The sequence below is a fragment of the Hemitrygon akajei genome, chromosome 5 (assembly GCF_048418815.1).
Source record: "Hemitrygon akajei chromosome 5, sHemAka1.3, whole genome shotgun sequence".
NCBI classification, from domain to species: Eukaryota; Metazoa; Chordata; class Chondrichthyes; order Myliobatiformes; family Dasyatidae; genus Hemitrygon; species Hemitrygon akajei.
In genome coordinates, this window is record NC_133128.1 from 93,593,223 (window position 1) to 93,613,699 (window position 20,477).

Genomic DNA, 20,477 nt, shown 5'->3' on the forward strand with positions numbered 1-20,477 from the left:
TGACATAGTCCTGAAGCAGTTCCACAAACTATAAAGGATACCGCTCAGATAAAAGGGAAACAGATGTCAGAATAGCCCTGGTCCCAGTCTCACACCATTACCTATCCGTGATTTAAAATTACAGTTCATAGTTAAGTGTTAGCTTTTAAATGCTGTCCTGAAGTAGCACAACCTATCTCCAACATAACAAAACAGGTTATTAAAACCTACTTGTCACTGGCGCAGATCCGGAAACAGCTCATCAGTAGTTCTGCAGCTTTCTCCAGCGTATCTCCCATCTTGCCCTTCCCTTTCTTGCCTAACTGTTGGTCAGCCTGGACATACGAGTAGGTGGGTAAATTAAAAACATATCATTGCAATAATTTTAAGGTAATTTAATCATTTTAATGTTTTATGATGAGTTATTTCTGATTTTAACTACATTTGTGTCAGGGATGTTAAATGTCCAGTGGAACCTGGCTTTGCTCTGAAGATGCCACATGCAGTGTAAAAAAGAATGACATGACACTGTACCATTACATCGCGTTCGAGTCTATGATGTGCCAGGATTTACTAGCTAATGCATTCAGAAGAATCCCCCCAACTGCTCAACCCGAACATCACCTCGCTTTCATCATTCTACATTTTTTCACATTGTAGGAGCATACCACAGTACGGCTTAAGCAAAAGCAAAACTCTCTGCAGAAGAGTTTGAATAAGAGTCTCAGACAAGGCCTAAAGGGTGATCAATTGCACTCAAACAACTTTAGCAAAGCTGTCAGAATTGCTCCACATGATAAGACTGTCCATTGGAACCTAACTGAAAGGTTCAGAGGTTGGTAGTGGCATAACCATTACCTGGGCAGACTGATAAACTGGAACCTGGACTAACAATGCAGCAAAGTTATGCAATCTAAATTCAGTTAACAATTTGGAATACAAGGCGAAAAAGAACCATCTACTTTGTAATGCTAATCAAGAAAACTTGTTTCACCCATTCTCTTAGCCTGCTTAGCTGTGTGTGGTTCTAGAACCATCCCATTTGATTCAGAATACCCTCTCAAGTGGTCTTGCAAGCCACTGGTCGTACCATTACAAATGTGTTATGTATTTAGAGATACAGTGCAGAACAAGTCCTTCCAGCCCAACAGCCCCCTATTTAACCCTAGCCTAATCACAGGACAATTTTCAATTAACCTACTAACCGGTATGTCTTTGGAACATGGGAGGAAACCCACACATTTGTGGAGAGGAAGTACAAACTCCTTATAGACGGTGCCAGAATTGAACTGTGAACTCCAACACCCCGAGCCATAATAGTGTCATGTTAACCGCTACGTTATCATGTTCAAATATAATTTTAAAAACTGGACAACTCAACAGTAGCCTACGCATCAAATGCAAATACACTAACATTCATCTTGTAAAGTTACCCTTTCAAAAATCTTGAAACTGGAGTCCTCACTTACTAATCAAAAAGACCTGATGTTGTTATAATCATAAATCTGTTGGCAGAGTCAGACAAGGACTTTATCAGGCTAGATCCTCCAGAGGTGGTGAAATAATGTCTATGGGCACGAGAAAGTGCCCTCCAGAGAAATCAGTATTGACCCCAGACACAGTGAAATCTCATGAGATGAAAACTTGCTCCTGTTTCTAGCAGAAGCCAAACTAATCACACTATGTGTGGTCCTGCTGCGCAGGAGGGGAGGAAGTAAGTGGCAGTGCTATATTAACTCCTGCTATAGTGATTAGGGGATAACAATGCAAGTGGAACTGATGGATATTCTTGCAGCCAAAGACAAAGATTCCAGGACTGCATGTTGCTTCTCTTTCCAATGACGTATTCATCTGTACTGAACACATGCTTTTGCACAACCTATGAAATGTCTGTACAAAGATAGCAGAATGAAGGCTACACTGCTGTCTACATTCCAACAAATGAATATACATTTATAATAGATTAATAAACAGTCTTATCACTCACATTATTTGCAAAGATCCGCAGGTCCAGAGCTACTGCATACATAATTGGTAAGGCCCTATAAAGGACAAAACACAAATACCAAAAAAACAAACTTGAACAAAAAAAATACACAACAGCCTACAACTGCACCACGTCCTAGCTCCTACATCTCTTTACAAACTTTATGTACTTTTTCTTCCAAAACTAGCAGAAATACAAACTATAAAATATTTTTTCGCCCTATTTGTTTCCTACTTTTAATCATATACTATAAAAGCTAATGTAGAGAAATATGAAAGAGTTAAATCTTCCCATGAAATGCACCATTACACTGAGGTTGTGCATCATATGGTATTATTTTATCAAATTAACAGCTAGGGCCCCACAAAATAGAGCAGTCCCCCAACCTGTTGCAATTTCTGTGGTAATCTGGTCATTCAAAGCAAAATTACAAGATTAAACAGATTTTAGATCTTATTTAAGAAGACTCAAGGATCAAGGTTGTTTAATGTCATTTCCAGCACACAAGTGTAAATGAGAATAAAATAATTGTTACTCTGGATGCAATGCAGCACCAAAAAAGTACCGTAACAAGATAAAAACACAATAAATATAAATAGATAAGATAGCTTATATACATACGTACATTGTTTATATTCACATAATGTGACGCCAAGCATAGGAGTGTCTGTACAGAAGACAACTCTGACAGGAAATAATAAAATACTGGTATAAAGGTTAAAATAAAATAGGCTTTTTATTTAACTGCTGGGCAGCTTTGACAACTTACGTTGAAATAGATTTAAATAATCCAAACATTCAGCACCCTCCACTGGCTCCTTCCAATAACCTTGTTACGATTAATTCATTCACAAGGGAATGAATCTTAAAAGTTAAAGATACAACATGGAAATATGCACATTTGTCCACAAACCTTCAAACTTCGAAGTAAATTTATTAAGTACTTATGTAAGTACATATATGTCAACATATACAACCATTCCATCATGGCTGATCCCAGATCTCAGTCAACCCCATACACCTGTCTTCTCATCATATCCTTTGATACCCTGACTCATCAGGAAATTATCAACTTCTGCCTTATATATACATATATATACCCACTACTCTTTGGCTAAAAAAATTCCTCCTTACCTTTGTTCCAAAAGATCACCCTTCAGTTTTGAGGCTGTGTTCTCTAGTTCTGCATACCCCCACCAGAGGAAACATCCTCTCCACATCCCTATCTAATCCTTTCAACATTAGGTAGGTTTTAATGAGATCCCACACATTCTTTTGAATTCCAGTGAGCAAAGGCCCAAAACTGCCAAACACTCACGTGTTAACCCCTTCATTCCCAGAATCATCCTCATGAACCTGCTCTGGACTCTCTCAATAACAACCATTCTTTCTGAGATTCGGCCCAAAATTGTTGACAAAATTCCAGGTGCAGCCCAACAAATGTCTTATAAAGCCTCAGCATTATCTCCCTGCTTTTATATTCTATTCCCCTTGAAATAAATGCCAACATTGCATTTGCCTTTTTTACCACAGACTCAACCTGTAAATTAACTTTCTGGGTCTTGCACGAGGACTCTTATGTCTCTCTGTACCTCCGATGTTTCAACCTTCTCCCCATTTAGATAATAGACTGTACTAAATTTCCTTTTACCAAAATGCATTATCATACATTTCCCAACACTGTATTCTATCTGCCACTTTTTTTTGCCCATTCTTCCAGTTTGTCCAAGTCCTGCTGTAATCTCATTGCTTTATCAGCACTACCTACCCCTCCACCTATCTTCGTATCATCCGCAAACTTTGGCACAAAGCCGTCACTGACAAAAATGTGAAAAGTAAGTCTCAATACTGACCCCTGAGAAACACTGGCAGCCAATCAGAAAAGACCCCTTTTATTCCCACGTTGCCTCCTGCCTGTCAGCCATTCCTCTATCCATGCCAGTATCTTTCCTGTAACGCCATACTATTTTATCTTGTTAAGCAGCCTCAAGTGCTCATGAAAATCTAAATAAAACAGTCTCATGAAAATCTAAGTGAATGACATCCTTTGTCCACCCTGCTTGTTACTTCCTCAAATAACTCTAACAGATTTATCAGGCAAGATTTCCCTTTACAGAAACCATGCTAACTTTGACTTATTTTATCATTAATCTCCAAGTACCTCGAAACCTCATCCTTAATATTAGACTCCAACATTTTCCCTGCCACTGAGGTTAGGCTAACTGGCCTACAACTCCCTTTCTTTTGCCTTCCTCCTTCTTAAAGAGTGGAGTGACATTTGCAATCCTCCAGTCCTCTGAGACCATGCCAGAATCCAGTGACTCTAGAAAGATCATGACCAATGCATCCGTTATCTCTTCAGCAACCCCTCTCAGTATTCTGGGATGTGGTCCATCTGCTCCAGGTGACTTATCCACCTTAAGACCTTTCAGTCTGCCTCGCACCTTTGCCTTTGTGATAGCAATGGCACTCACTTCTGCTCCCTGACACTCACGGACCTCTGGCACACTACTAGTGCGTTCCACAGTGAAGACAGATGCAAAGTGCCCATTACGTTCATCTGCCATTTCTTTGTACCCAATTACTACCTCACCAGCAACATTTTCCAGTGGTCCAATACCAACTTTCACCTGCCTTTTATTCTATATAACTGGAAAAAAAAACTTTTAGTATCCTGCTTTATATTATTAGCTAATTTGTCCTTATATTTCATCTTTTCCCTTCTTGTAGCTTTTTAATTGCCATTTGTTAGGTTTTAAAAGCTTCCCAATCATTTTTGCTACTTTATATGCCCTTTCCTTGGCTTTTGTGCAGTTCTTAACTTCCCTTGTCAGCCATGGTTGCCTACCCCTGCCATACGAGAACAACTTCTGTGGGACATATCTATCCTATGCCTTGTGAGCTATTCCCAGAAACATCAGTCATCTCTGCTCTGCTGTCATCCCCGCCAGTACCTTCCTCCAATCCACCTGGGAAAGCTCCTCTCTCATGCCTCTGTAATTCCTTTTATTCCATTGTGATACTGATACATGTGGCTTATGCTTCTCCCTCTCAAATTGCAGTTTGAATTTAATCATATTATGATCACTGCCTCCTAAGGGTTCCTTTACATTAAACTCCCTAATAAGATCTGGGTTGCTATACAAAACCCAATCTAAGATAGCCTTTCTCGGAGTAGGCTCAAGCACAAGCTGCTCTAAAATGCCATCTCGTTGGCTTTCAACAAATTCCCTCTCTTGCAATCCAGCACCAACCTGATTTTCCCAACCCCCTTGGATATTGAAGTCCCCCATTACAATTGTACGATTACCCTTATTACATGCCTTTTCCATCTCCCTTTGCAATCTCAGCCTCAGATCTTGGCTACTATTTGGAGACCTATGTATGATTCCCATCATGTTTTTTTTTGCCACCCTTGCAGTCGGAACTAGGTCTCTGACTCTGTGAGGCAGTGGTTCTACTAGCTGCACCACTGCACTGTCTAAATGTTGAGTTTCATTGCTAATTCCATTCTCCTATTGCAGATATTGGAAATATTGTCTATGTTTTAAATACAGAACATAAAACTCTTTCATTTCCCTCTGATACAGCCATCTTGGCTGCAGATCCTCAATTTATAACATGGAAATATGCCCATAACCCATCAACTGCCCATTTATTCTAAACCTACATCAATCTTGTTTTCAAATACTCATTTGCTTCAACTACACCCCCAGTTTCTAACACCAACCTATATCCTACATACAATTTACATGCCAATTCGCCTACCAGTATTTGGATGAGTGAGGAGACTGAAGCACCCAAAAAAAGCCCATGCACTTACAAGCAGAACATGCAAACTCTAAGCAGACAGCACTCAAGGCTAGAATTGAAACTAGTCTCCAGCTCTGTGATGCACTGCTTCTACAAGCTGCACCACTGCACTGTCCAAAGGCTCAGTTCCATTGCTAGTTTTATTCTCCTATTGAAAATATTGGAAACATTGTCTTTATGTCTAATTACACTAATTCAGAATCAATTTCAAAGATTCCAAATGCACTAGATCATTTTGGTAAATGCAAATAGCAGAGAAATATTCTATCTTCAATTCTTCTACAAGACTGTCCTGCAGTGGAACCACCTTTCATTATATGGTCATGATGTTCATTGATCTAACAGCAATACACAGACTGCAACCAGCAAGTTCACGCACAGGCAAATTACAGTGTAATTAATGTTGTCAACACCAAGGGTATCATCCACTACAGCACAGATCAAATTAAATTCTTCATAAATCTTCAGAATAGATGAGATATGAGAATAGATCCCAAATGTTCCAGTAAACAGCTCAGACTTACCAGTTCTCCTCTTTGTGAGCTTGGAAGGCCTTCAAGAATGATGTTTTGTATTAAGGAAAATACAATTGAAGCCATAATTGTAATAATCAAATTAAATCATAACCACATTCAAGTACAATATGACTCTACTCCAACCTATAAAGGTGAAAGGTTACTTCTTCGGCTCCCAGTGTCTGTGATCACAAAAGAGAAACAAAGCTGAAGTACATAACACAGATGCTCGAAAGTAATCGTGAAAAGTGGCAAGAAATTAAAAATACCGGTATTTCAGAACAACAAGCATTAATTATAGGAATGTCAAGAATGGAAGAACAGCTTCTGCTTATGTGGCACCTTACAAGAGTTAAATTCCCCAATGTATTTCAATAAAGTATCAACAGTCCTGTTTAATATCACTGGCATATGTCCTGAGATTTGTAACTATAAATTACAAGAACAAAATAAAGTTTGAAAGTGGATCACATGGTGAGCTGGATTTACTTATAAATGCCAGCAATTGTTGACAAACGCAAAGCACTGCTTGACACAATACTAATTCAGTTTACCCATATGAATATTGAAAATAGTGTATCTCCTCATCAAATGAACCAGTCCATACCAATATGCAGCAAAATGTGGTTATTAACATTAGCACCACAAAAGTAACCAGAAGAACAGAGTCCAACCATCTATCCTTGATATTAAATATCATTATGGTTGTTCAGTCACCCACCATTAATAGCCTGGAGACAATCATTAACCAGAAACCTGAGTGGACCAGTTACCATGAATTCTGTTACTACAAGAAGAGGTTGTATAACCTGAGTCAAGTGATTTACCCCCCCGACACCCAACATTGTGCAAGGCACAAGTGAAGAGTGGAATGGTATATTCTCCACTTGCTGGATAAGTGATCCAAGATGGCGGCTCGACGCAGCTTGCAGCGGCCACTCTGGAGCTGATTATCTGTTATTTGTGAAGTGGGGTGTCGTGCGCAATCATAATCGGATGAAAAACGGACGTGGAAGCACGGAGAAACATCTGGAAATCTCCAGGAAGACCTTCTTCGTTGCTGCTGCTGCTGTGAGGTCCGGGTCTCTGCTGGGAAGAACAGGCCCACAATCCTCGGGATTGCATTGCCGATGGCCATTGGCGGGGGCATCTTAATATGCTCGGCAGAGGATGGCGCTTGGAGAAGCTGTGCCGGAGGGGATGGTCAGAGGCTCGGAGGTTCGACAGACTCGGAGTCCGCTGCGGTCGGAGTGCTTTCAGTGTGTGCTGTGTCTGTGAGGCTGGGTTCGACGGAGCTTTCATTGTGTGCTGCGTCTGCGAGGCTGAGTCGGGCGGCGCCGTTGAAGTCCATAGTGGGGGTATTCCCTTCTGCCGTCGGCGTGGGATGACTAGTCTATCGGGACCCTGAGGACTTGTGGAAACTGTGTGGTGGTTTCTTTCAAAATTATAGTCTTTTAACATCTTTGGACTATTTTTACTGTGCCCATGGTCTGTTTTTATCAATTATGCTATTGTTTGCATTGTTGTAACTATATGTTGTAACTATGTGGTTTTGTGCAGGTCTTGTAGCTTCAGTTTTTGGTCTTGTTTTGTCTCGTGGGATTGGAGCTCCTTTCCGGGAAACTCGCTAAGATGGTAGCGCGATATTAATACGCAGCAGCCTCTCCGGACTCTGGATTGGGGATTGCCAAACGTTATGTGGAATTTCTGGTGTAGTCTGTTTTGTCATGTGTTTTTGTGATATCATTCTGGAGGAACGTTGTCTCATTTTTTAACTGCACTGCATTTGTGGTTTCCAAATGACAATAAACTGAATCTGAATCTGAAGTGTAGCTCCAACAGCCTTCAAGAAGCTGGGCCATAACCAGGACAAAGCAGTCCAATTGATTGGCACCCATTCATCACTCATAACATTTATTACCTCCACTACCAATAGGCTGCAGTATAGACTTCTTATAAAGAACACTATAATTACTCATCCAACCACACCTCTCTGTTACTCAACCATTAAGGATTAGGGGACCACCAACTTGGAATCATCAACACCAGCAAGTTCCCCTCCCAGTCGCACAACATCCTGATTTAAAATTACAGCACAACTCCATCGAAATCCGGTTCTCACTTTCTGACAGCACAGTGGGATGCTCAGGGAGAACAGGAATGGACTAGTTAAACTACCTTACCTACTCAAGAAAAATCAGGGGCGAAGAATAATCATTGGTTTCCTTAGTGAAGGAAAGTGGCACTGCAGCAACTGGCACACAGAACTGCACACAGGAGTCCCATACAGAGCTGCTTAAAAATCTCAGAGCTGTACTGATCACTGGGAAGAACACGTCAGAGAAAAAGCCGGAATATAGCTGCACAGAAGGCAAGGAGAAAATAAAGAAGGATGGGACGTAGCCATCTCCTGTACATTTGACACACCAAAGGAATGGCCTCCCCTGACACAATACTGCACCCACTTCACTGCAAAGTGCAAGATCTACTAAAAAGCAGAGGCTGCAGCACACAGGTTTGTATATAAAAATACAGTAAGATACATGCTGAGCATGGAACTGAAGTGAACAGATAACTATTGTCCTCTCATTGACAATATTGGTTTTGCTTGTTTGAAATATTTTTATGTTTGTAAAATAGGAAATGAATCAAAAAGCTTACTTTTTTGCTAGGGATAGAAGAAAGACGAGGCATATGACTTTAGAATACTATTGAGCGAGCAACTACCACTGGGAAATTAACAGACAATCTAACGTGAAGTATAATCATCATCTATTGGTCCCTGATCCCAGATCAGGGGGCATCTGTAAAGAGGACAGCAGGGTTAATATTTCAGACTGGTAGGCTGGATCAAATGTTCCATCACAGCAGCTTCTACAGGGCCAATCAAAGGTGTTATTGTCCTTTTTTAAAACATTTTTTACAATTGCAAGGCACTGCTGGACATTAAGAACTTAAAGTACTGCAGATCCTTCTGCTCGTTAGCAGAAAAACTGAAGAAACTGGACTTGGTGTGGCTCATGCTGCTGCCTGCGTCAGAGAGGCATCAGAGGAGTCGGTGCGCGAAGGAGATGTGCATTCTAACAGCAAGGGATCACCTTGGTTGCTTTTATTGTGACGACAAGATCCTGTTGAGCATTGTTAATGTGGAATGCTACAAGTATGATTCACAGATTTATTGGCGGGCAGCAGGTGAGCGGGAGCCTTGTACTTGGCCTCAAGCCGCGATGTCACCCATTTACATCCGCCGAGGAGAGAGGCGTCGGAGGTGGTGTGGCACGGCATCAAAGCTGGATTTGGTGCTGCTCCCCCCTCACTCCATTGTTCACTCAGCAGAAGACAAGCTGTATGGTGGTTGACTGCTGATTTCTGTCATATTCATGGACTCGGGGTCTTGGACTATACATTTTTTGTGTGACTGTATTTTACTGATATCTTACATGTGCTTGCTATCTTATAGGTGCTATATTTGCCTCGTGCTGTGTGACTGTTGGTACTGGGTTTTGCATCTTGGTCCCAGAGTAGTACCATTCCAAATGACATTTAAACTTGAACTATGATGTTTAACAGATTAGGGTGAGAAGCAAACTAATACAGCTTTAAAATAAAGATTACACTTCACAGATCGCGTAAGCGGAAGTTAAACACTAAATTTTAGGGAGATGACAGCACACCCTTGATGGCATTTGTAAATTGGAGGTGTCAAGGGACCACAAACTGATGTAGGTCAGTAAGGACACGCAGGAGTTGCATGTGGTGCAGAAATGAAGTTAAAATTTCTCCAGTGGAGCAGGGGAGGCCCTTTAAAATGGTATTTGAATAATTAACACTTGAGACAGCAAAACACATTAAGGATTTCAGCAAATCACTCTCTCACCTAGATGGGGTCAGTTGTGCTGTGAGGATTACATTCCTTGACTTCTCTAGTGCCTTTAACACCATCCAGCCCAAGATCTTAAGGCACAAACTAACGGAGATGGGAGTAGACTCTCACATGGTGGATTGGATAGTGGACTACTTGACAGATAGACCTCAGTATGTGCGGTTGGGAGACTGTAGGTCTGACACAGTGGTCAGCAGCACAGGAGCGCCACAGGGAACCGTACTCTCTCCGGTCTTGTTCACCCTGTACACATCTGACTTCCAATATAACTCGGAGTCCTGCCATGTGCAGAAGTTCGCTGATGACACGGCCATAGTGGGGTGTGTCAGGAATGGACAGGAGGAGGATTATAGGAAACTGATACAGGACTTTGTGATATGGTGCAACTCAAACTACCTGCGTCTCAATGTCACCAAGACCAAGGAGATGGTGGTGGACTTTAGGAGATCTAGGCCTCATATGGAGCCAGTGATCATTAATGGAGAATGTGTGGAGCAGGTTAAGACCTACAAGTATCTGGGAGTACAGTTGGACGAGAAGCTAGACTGGACTGCCAACACAGATGCCTTGTGCAGGAAGGCACAGAGTCGACTGTACTTCCTTAGAAGGTTGGCGTCATTCAATGTCTGCAGTGAGATGCTGAAGATGTTCTATAGGTCAGTTGTTGAGAGCGCCCTCTTCTTTGTGGTGGCGTGTTGGGGAGGAAGCATTAAGAAGAAGGACGCCTCACGTCTTAATAAGCTGATAAGGAAGGCGGGCTCTGTCGTGGGCAAAGTACTGGAGAGTTTAACATCGGTAGCTGAGCGAAGGGCGCTGAGTAGGCTACGGTCAATTATGGAAAACCCTGAACATCCTCTACATAGCACCATCCAGAGACAGAGAAGCAGTTTCAGCGACAGGTTACTGTCGATGCAATGCTCCTCAGACAGGATGAAGAGGTCAATACTCCCCAATGCCATTAGGCTTTACAATTCAACTGCCAGGACTTAAGAACTTTTTTTTAAAGCTATTATTAATGCTTTTTGAGTTAGTGATTTAGATGCATATCATATTATTACTGAGTTAAGTATTGTATGTAATGAGTTTTTGCTACAACAAGTGTATGGGACATTGGAAAAAATGTTGAATTTCCCCATGGGGATGAATAAAGTATCTATCTATCTATCTATCTAAATATACAGAAGGCAGTCTTTGTAATAGAATGGAATTTAGTTGGCTTATAGGATGCAGAGGCTGTGAAACAAATGGTTCAGCCTGAGATAATGACCAGGGAGCAGGATGGAAAGATGATGAAATAGACCTTTGTGGCTGAGACCCGATGTAGAAATGGGAGAATTAAAATGCCGATGACAGAATTGCAGTCTGATAGTAGAGGGACGGATGATGGAAATTGTAAAGCTGCACTGAAGCTGCCCATGATTGCAAATATGTTCTCAAGAATCTACATATAGATGAGAAACTCCAATTCGGAAATGTAACTGAGTAAAGGACGACAAATTGCAAATTGCAACAGCTCAAACAGCATGAAAGGCAAACACAAATGGGGGAAATAATTGTGTTTTTGACAATATTAATATTACAGAACAAAATGTCCTTTGATAAGTGAGCCCAAGAGGAGGCAACAGAAAACTAGATAAAGTGTAGATTCAAAGTTAGAGTAACAAAAAGAGTGTCCAAGTATAAGTCAACATTTCTTTAAATTATTTTTACTACATTTTACTATTCTGGTTTAAGAAGGATATTGCACTACATTTGTCTGGTATTTATATGCCTCCACAAAATCATGATTTGCAACAGCAAAAGCACACCTGTAAAGAGAGAAAGGAATAAGTAGAGACATCCAGTGCATTTTACCTCAGCCACATAGCACATATTGATTACCCCCATAGTTGATTACCCCCATACTTCACTACTTGTCTCCTCTATATACCATTTATTATCTTAATTATTAAGTAACCATTTACCTGCAGTGATCAATTGATAACCAATCATCAGGCTAAAATTTAATAGGTAATAGGATTCTAAGTTGTAGTGCAGTTATGTTCAAAGGAATGTCAGAGAACAGTGGCAGGAAGGTAGTCAAAACATCAGGTAAAACTAGAATTTAGCATAATATAGGATTAACTGATAACCAATCAATCCGTGGTCAATAATGAGGTAAGAAGCAACAAAAACTACCAAGAGTAGTGAAGATCTAGGGAGCTGAGAGAGAGGGATGAAGAAAGGTAAAGGATGACAAAACAAAATTGAAAGAAAAACTTTCAAGGGATATCAAGGTTAACATTATTTTTAAAAAAGTGTCAAATGGTTTCTGAGCTAGGGCCTTAACTATTTATGTGCGTAGTACAATGTTAGATATTGCAGCAGTGAAAAGCATCATGGAAGCAGCGGCTTCCAAATAATGAAGGATAGGCACTGTGACAGGCTAACACAGATTCTCTCATAAACAATCAAATATGTTGCAGTGGTAAGTAGACAGAAAACATTCTCAAAGAGAAAAATAAGTTGCAAAGAATATATTAATAAAAATAACCACTAAGAATTTATTTACCTTAAATGAGCTGCCACCATTTCATCATATGGAGGTTCAAGAATCTGCTGGCATCTCTCCTCCGGATTTGCTAACTAATTAGAAATACAAAAAAATTACTTGCAGATGTGCAGTCTCTGAAATGCGCACAAAGTAGCCTCTGAACATTTAACATAAAATCAAGCAGGCCCAAACGAACTGCATTGTACAACATCATACATTAGACCAGACTTTCTCAACCTTTTTGCCCTGGAGGAACCCTTGAAATAATTTTCAGGTCTCAGGGAACCCCTGCGCAAAAATGATTATTATTATATCTACAGCTCACAGTACATTAGCATGATTGGTAAGTTGTAGATATAGTAATCCAAAAATAATTGTGTGTTGAGTAGAGAATGAATTTTTAGCTGACTTTTCTTGAAAAAAAACAGGTAGTTAAGCTTAGCTTCTCTTTCTTTCCCTTTCATAAATTTTTTAAAAACTCACAAGGCAAACATGATAAATTTCTGTTAAATAACTGGTGTAATGGCTTCTCTGTAATGTCCACTGCTGAGGTAACGGTTTCTCTGTAGCATCAATATTTGGGCTATGGCTGGAGGTAATAGGACTGTAATATGCATGTTGTTTTGTCTGTGTAGCTAGAAGGATGTTGTTTTCGTGGTCTTTTGTCAAGGAGAGATGAAGAGGGAAGACACGTGTGGAGAGAGCTGGTAGACCACCGGACGGAGTGGACTGGGATCTGACGGCCCGAAGATCGGTGACGTTCAGAGGAGACCGATGGTGGAAGAATGACTACTGAGTGAGCTCCAACTTGACTTTGACTTGACTTGGGCCCTTTTTTAATTTTCATTACTAACCCTAAACACTATTCATATTGAGATTCATAAAGTTCAATCATTTAATTTCATATGGTTTACTGTCTGATATCTTGCGTTGTGGGTTTGTAATGGGGCTATATTACACAGCATCCACACAAACGCGGTTACCCAGTTTGGCGGGGCCGAAGCCTGTTTCCCCTAGACGAACACGAGCTGGGTGAACCTGAGGGTTACACTTGCTAAAGCCAAAATGGGATTGAATGCACTCAGTAGATTTAATTTAAATAAAAGTTGAAAAGTGATTTTAATTAATGCTATTTACAACATGAAAACTTATCGACAATGTTGAATAATAAAGTTACTAAAAACCATAAGCCAAAGCAATATAAATCAAAATATAGCCTAAACACAATTGTATATAAGACTTTGAAAAACTATTTTCTTACCAAGTGACCTGATCAGGCTGAAATATAGGCCTAGCATGTGAAACCTCTGCTTGCTTTCTGTTGCACAGATACTCAACTCTGAGATAAACGCACATGGATTTCACCTTCAACTGAAATGAGACGATTTCTATCCTTGCTCTTGGAGCTTGTTAAACAAGAAAAAGCTTGCTCTCACATGTAAGAAGTTGAAAACTGCAGCAAAATGTTCATTGCTTTCCTATGAACGCAGCATACTCTTCTTTTACAGAAATCCAGAACTGTCCAGAGGCATGTCAGTAAATCTCATCTCGAGTGCATGATCAGACTGCAGCTCATGAAGTTCTTCCTCTTCCTGCAGAACCCCTAAAGACCTCTCACAGAACTCCAGTTGAGAATGTGATGTATGCTTAAACAGAAGCTACTGATATACCCTAGCGTCATTCAACGTTTACTATATTGAAAGTCATTTCATCTATTATGTCCCTCCCAGAGCAACTCCCTAGCCCCTTCTCCATAGCCTTGCTAGTTTCTTATCCGATTCCCTCTTAAAGGCAGACAGGCATTCCATGTTTTAACCATCCTAGCCAGATTCTACCCACAATGGTGTACAAGGCTTTTTCTCCTTCTATTGTTCTTAATTCTTCTTCCCTTTATTGTATACCTGTGATCACTACTCCTCAACTCCTCCACCTATGCATCTCACTATTCCCTCTGTACAGATCCCTCATCATTTATATATTCCTATCAAATCTCCCTGTGACCTCTTCTTCTCCAAACAAAACAGTTACAGAAAATTTAAGTGGAATTCTAGCAAAATTCTACACCCTGAATAAAATTAAATCACAATTCGCTGGAAGTACCATCATTTGAGTAGAGGAAGTTTTGGGTAGAGGAATTCTGAAAAGAAAAATGAGGAAATGCCATTGCTGAGGTACTGTTAACTACAGATAGGGATTTAACATTATGGTGGAAAGAATAAATGACAAAAGGGATCTGTCATATCTGTGATGATTAAAAAAGAGACAGTTATTTTGACCTGGATCCATAGCACTACAGTGAATGACTCTTCATGGAAGTACTGTTTAACTGCAATATCTCTCCCACCAGACTCTCACCAACTTTATCTACCCTTGTCTCTTTTCAGCCAAATCTATGCCTCATAATTTCTGATCAAGGAAAACAATCCTGTCTTATTGAATCATCCCTCCTAGCTAAAATCTTCCACTTCTTAAAGGAGATATTTGGAGTAACGTTTCTGTGCCAAGGATTTCCTCCCCTCACTTCCACTAGTGATTTTACAATCCCTGAAAATTCAGAAAGCACATGATATACACATCCCAAAGAAGTAGTATTCTAAAGGCAAGATGACACAATCATGATAAAGGCTTCACTGCTAACGGTGTAGAGTATTTCATGTAATGGTCTTTCTGCAGAAGTAGTGTTTGGGTTATTAGAGATAAGGGGTGCCTAGGAATGTGGGCCATTCGATCAGGAGGGAAAGCTGGGGCAGTGTGATTTCTTTTGTGCCTGACACCGGTCTGAGTCTTTGTCTTGGTTCAGCAGAAGGTGAAGAGAGAAGATGCTGGAGAGAATCAGTCACAGGATTCGATCCGGTGGGGACCAGGATTCTTTGGAGCAAGGTGCGGGAGTCTACTGGGGATCGGTGAATGACTTCTGGAAGATTTGAGCTCCAACCTGTGCACATGTGACTGTTTAATTATAATGGGCTCTTGTTTTTTCTTTCTTTTCTTTACTAACTCTTTAGTTATATTCATAGATATACTTCCTTCAATTGTATGCAGTGTGCAGTCTGTCATTTCCTGCTGACAAGCTGTAACAAGGCAGCACATTGCACAGCATTCACCACACAAACCGGGGCTTCGGTGGGAGTCACATCTCGATCTCAGGGATTTGGCAGGACTGTTTGGTGTGTTTCTCCTAGACACACGAGGCCTGAGAACAGAGGGGTTCTCAGCACTGAGTTGGGAGACTGCCAGTGAGGGCTAACAAGCCATTTCCTGAGACGACCGGGAAGAAAGGTGTTTCACAACGCTAACAAAGAGAATCCAAAGCCAATATAAAAGACAAAGAGAGGACATATAATAGAGCCAAATTTACAGTAAGTTAGAGGATTGGAGAGCTTTTAAAAACCAACAGAAGGTAACTGAAAAAGTCATTAAGATGAAGACAGAATATGAAAGTAATTTAGCCAACAATATTAAAGAGAATACCAAAAGTTTCTTCAGATACATAAAGTGTAAAAGAGGCAAGAAGGAATTTCCAACCACTGAAAAGTGATGCTGGAGAAGTAATAAAAGGAGACAAGGAAATGATGGATGAACTGGATAAGTATTTTGCATCAGTGGAAGAGATTAGCAGTAAGGCAGAAGTTTCAGGTGTCAGAGGTCATGGAGTGTGTGAAATTACCATTACTAAAAAGAAGGTGCTTGAGAAACTGAAAGGTCTGAAGGTAGATAAGTCACCTGGACCAGATGGTTTATGTCCCAAAATTCTGAAAGAGGTGGCTGAAGAGACTGTGGAGGCATTAGAAATGATCTTTCGAGAATCACTAGATTCTGGAAAGGTGATGGGAGACCATTCTCCATCTTCAAGAAGGGAAAGAGGCAGAAGAATGGAAACTATAGGCCAGATAGTCTGACCTCAGCGGCTGGGAGTCGATTATTAAGGATGAAGGCTCAGGGTACCAGGAGGCACTTAATGAAATTGGCCGTAGTCAACATGGGTTCCTCAAGGGAAAATCTTGCCTGACAAATTTGTTGGAATAATCTGAAGAAATAACAAGCAAGATAGACAAAGGCAAATCAGTGGATGTTGAACTCTTGGATTTTCAGAAGGCCTTTGTCAAGGTGCCACAGATGAGGCTACAAGCTACAAGCCCATGGTGTTACAGAAAAGATTCTAGCACGGACTAAACAGTGGCTGATTGGTAGGAGGAAATAAGTGGGAATAAAGCAAGCCTTTTCTGACCAGCTGTGGTGACTAGTGGTGTTCCACAGGGATCTGTGTTGGGACTGATTCTTTTTCTGTTATATGTCAATGATTTGAATGATGGAATTGATGGCTTTGTTGCAAAGTTTGCAGACAATATTAAGATGGGTGGAGGGGCAGGTAGATTTGAAAAAGCAGAGAGACTATAGAAGGGCTTAGATTAGGAGAACGGGCAAAAAAGTGGCAGATGACACAGGTGTCAGGAAGTGTATGGCCATGCACTTTGGTAGAAGAAATGAAAGGGTTGACTATTTTCTAAATGGAGAGAAAATACAAAAACTTGAGGTGCAAAGGGGGTCCTTGCGCAGAATTCTCTACAGTAGTGGTCACCAACCTTTTAAAGACCAAGATCCCCTACCTCAGCCTCAGTGAAAGGCAAGATCGACCCTACTAAATCGGTTAGTCACACGCATGCGCACCAGGCAGAAAAGACCGGAAGTAAAACCTCGCAATCTGGAAGTAGAAATAATGTATGTACACCAGGGACATCACCCTTTTTTGCACCGCAGACCGGTTTAATATTGACAATATTCTTGCGGACCGGCCAACGGGGGGGGGGGGGGGGGGGGTGTTAAACATGACTGGAATACAGTGATACTCAAAGCAGGTTCCTTATGTCCAGACTATTCCGCAATTTAGTTTATGTGGCTCTCAGCACTTAGCTTCTGTCCCGCTTGCTCACGTTTTTTTTTGCTTAAAAAACTCAACGGGTTTTTCTTTAAGTGCAGGGTGTTTGGACTCAAAATATTCCTGGATTTAGTTGCTTCAGGTGTGATAGAGTAGGAGGGGCCAGAGGAGGAGGTGTTGCATTGCTTGTCCGAGAAAATCTTATGGCAGTGCTTTGGAAGGATAGATTACAGAGCTCCTCTAGGGAGGCTATTTGGGTGGAATTGAGGAATGGGAAAGGTGTAGTAACACTGATAGGAGTGTATTATAGGCCACCTAATGGGGAGCGTGAGTTGGAAGAGCAAATGTGTAAGGAGATAGCAGATATTTGTAGTAAACACAAGGTGGTGATTGTGGGAGATTTTAATTTTCCACACATAGATTGGGAAGTTCATTCTGTAAAAGGGCTGGATGGTTTAGAGTTTGTGAAATGTGTGCAGGATAGCTTTTTGCAACAACACATAGAAGTACCGACTAGAGATGGGGCAGTGTTGGATCTCCTGTTAGGGAATGCGATAGGTCAGCTGACAGATGTATGTGTTGGGGAGCACTTCGGGTCCAGTGATCACAATAGCATTAGCTTCAATATAATTATGGAGAAGGACAGGACTGGACCTAGAGTTGAGATTTTTGATTGGAGAAAGGCTAACTTTGAGGAGATGCGCAGGGATTTAGAGAGAGTGGAATGGGTCAAGTTGTTTTATGGGAAGGATGTAATAGAGAAATGGAGGTCATTTAAGGGTGAAATTATGAGGGTACAGAATCTTTATGTTCCTGTTCGGTTGAAAGGAAAGGTTAAAGGTTTGAAAGCGCCATGGTTTTCAAGGGATATTAGAAACTTGGTTCGAAAAAAGAGGGATGTCTACAATAGATATAGGCAGCATGGAGTAAAGGAATTGCTCGAGGAATATAAAGAATGTAAAAGGAAACTTAAGAAAGAGATTAGAAAAGCTAAAAGAAGTTACGAGTTTGGTTTGGCAAATAAGGTGGAAGTAAATCCGAAAGGCTTCTACAGTTATATTAAAAGCAAGAGGATAGTGAGGGATAAAATTGGTCCCTTAGAGAATCAGGGTGGTCAGCAATGTGTGGAGCCGAGGGAGATGGGAGAGATTTTGAACGATTTCTTCTCATCGGTATTCACTAAGGAGAAGGATATTGAATGGTGTAAGGTGTGGGAAACAAGTAAGGAAGTTATGGAACCTATGACAATTAAAGAGGTGGAAGTACTGGCGCTTTTAAGAAATTTAAAAGTGGATAAATCTCCGGGTCCTGACCGGATATTCCCCAGGACCTTGAGGGAAGTTTGTGTAGAGATAGCAGGAGCTCTGACGGAGATCTTTCAGATGTCATTAGAAACAGGGATTGTGCCGGAGGATTGGCGTATTGCTCATGTGGTTCCATTGTTTAAAAAGGGTTCTAGAAGTAAGCCTGGCAATTATAGACCTGTCAGTTTGACATCAGTGGTGGGTAAATTAATGGAAAGTATTCTTAGAGATAGTATTTATAATTATCTGGATAGACAGGATCTGATTAGGAGTAGCCAGCATGGATTTGTGCGTGGAAGGTCATGTTTGACAAACCTTATTGAATTTTTTGAAGTAGTTACGAGGAATGTTGACGAGGGTAAGGCAGTGGATGTAGTCTATATGGACTTCAGCAAGGCCTTTGACAAAGTTCCACATGGAAGGTTAGTTAAGAAGGTTCAGTCGTTAGGTATTAATGCTGGAGTAATAAAATGGATTCAACAGTGGCTAGATGGGAGATGCCAGAGAGTAGTGGTGGATAATTGTTTATCGGGATGGAGGCCGGTGACTAGCGGGGTGCCTCAGGGATCTGTTTTGGGCCCAATGTTGTTTGTAATATACATAAATGATCTGGATGATGGGGTGGTAAATTGGATTAGTAAGTATGCTGATGATACTAAGGTAGGAGGTGTTGTGGATAATGAGGTGGGTTTTCAAAGCTTGCAGGAAGATTTATGCCGGTTAGAAGAATGGGCTGAATGTTGGCAGATGGAGTTTAATGCTGAGAAGTGTGAGGTTCTACATTTTGGCAGGAATAATCCAAATAGAACATACAGGGTAAATGGTAGGGCATTGAGGAATGCAGTGGAACAGAGAGATCTAGGAATAGTTCCCTGAAGGTGGAGTCTCATGTAGATAGGGTGGTGAAGAAGGCTTTTGGAACGCTGGCCTTTATAAATCAGAGCATTGAGTACAGAAGTTGGGATGTAATGTTAAAATTGTACAAAGCATTGGTAAGGCCAAATTTGGAATATTGTGTACAGTTCTGGTCACCGAATTATAGGAAAGATATCAATAAATTAGAGAGAGTGCAGAGACGATTTACTAGGATGTTACCTGGGTTTCAGCACTTAAGTTACAGAGAAAGGTTGAACAAGTTAGGTCTCTATTCATTGGAGCGTAGAAGGTTGAGGGGGGATTTGATCGAGGTATTTAAAATGTTGAGAGGGATAGATAGAGTTGACGTGAATAGGCTGTTTCCATTGAGAGTAGGGGAGATTCAAACGAGAGGACATGATTTGAGAGTTAGGGGGCAAAAGTTTAAGGGAAACACGAGGGGGTATTTCTTTACTCAGAGAGTGATAGCTGTGTGGAATGAGCTTCCTGTAGAAGTAGTAGAGGCCAGTTCAGTTGTGTCATTTAAGGTAAAATTGGATAGGTATATGGATAGGAAAGGAGTGGAGGGTTATGGGCTGAGTGCGGGTAGGTGGGACTAGGTGAGATTAAGAGTTCGGCACGGACTAGGAGGGCCGGAATGGCCTGTTTCCGTGCTGTGATTGTGATTGTTATATGTACCTAAGCAGTTTTGAAGGCTTCATGGCCTCATTA

The 20,477-nt window shown here is 40.9% G+C and overlaps 1 protein-coding gene across 2 annotated transcripts in view; it reads right to left on the reverse strand.

Annotated features, from left to right (window-relative positions):
- Positions 1-20,477, reverse strand: part of pcid2 (PCI domain containing 2) — a 51,338-nt gene that overhangs the window by 18,495 nt on the left and 12,366 nt on the right. For both annotated transcript variants that reach the window (XM_073046076.1, XM_073046077.1), the window contains exons 4-8: positions 12,729-12,802; positions 11,918-11,985; positions 6,304-6,343; positions 1,967-2,021; positions 211-314 (exon numbers count right to left, since the gene is read on the reverse strand). In XM_073046076.1, coding sequence (XP_072902177.1) covers positions 211-314; positions 1,967-2,021; positions 6,304-6,343; positions 11,918-11,985; positions 12,729-12,802 — 341 coding nt within the window. The remainder of the gene's footprint in view (positions 1-210; positions 315-1,966; positions 2,022-6,303; positions 6,344-11,917; positions 11,986-12,728; positions 12,803-20,477) is intronic.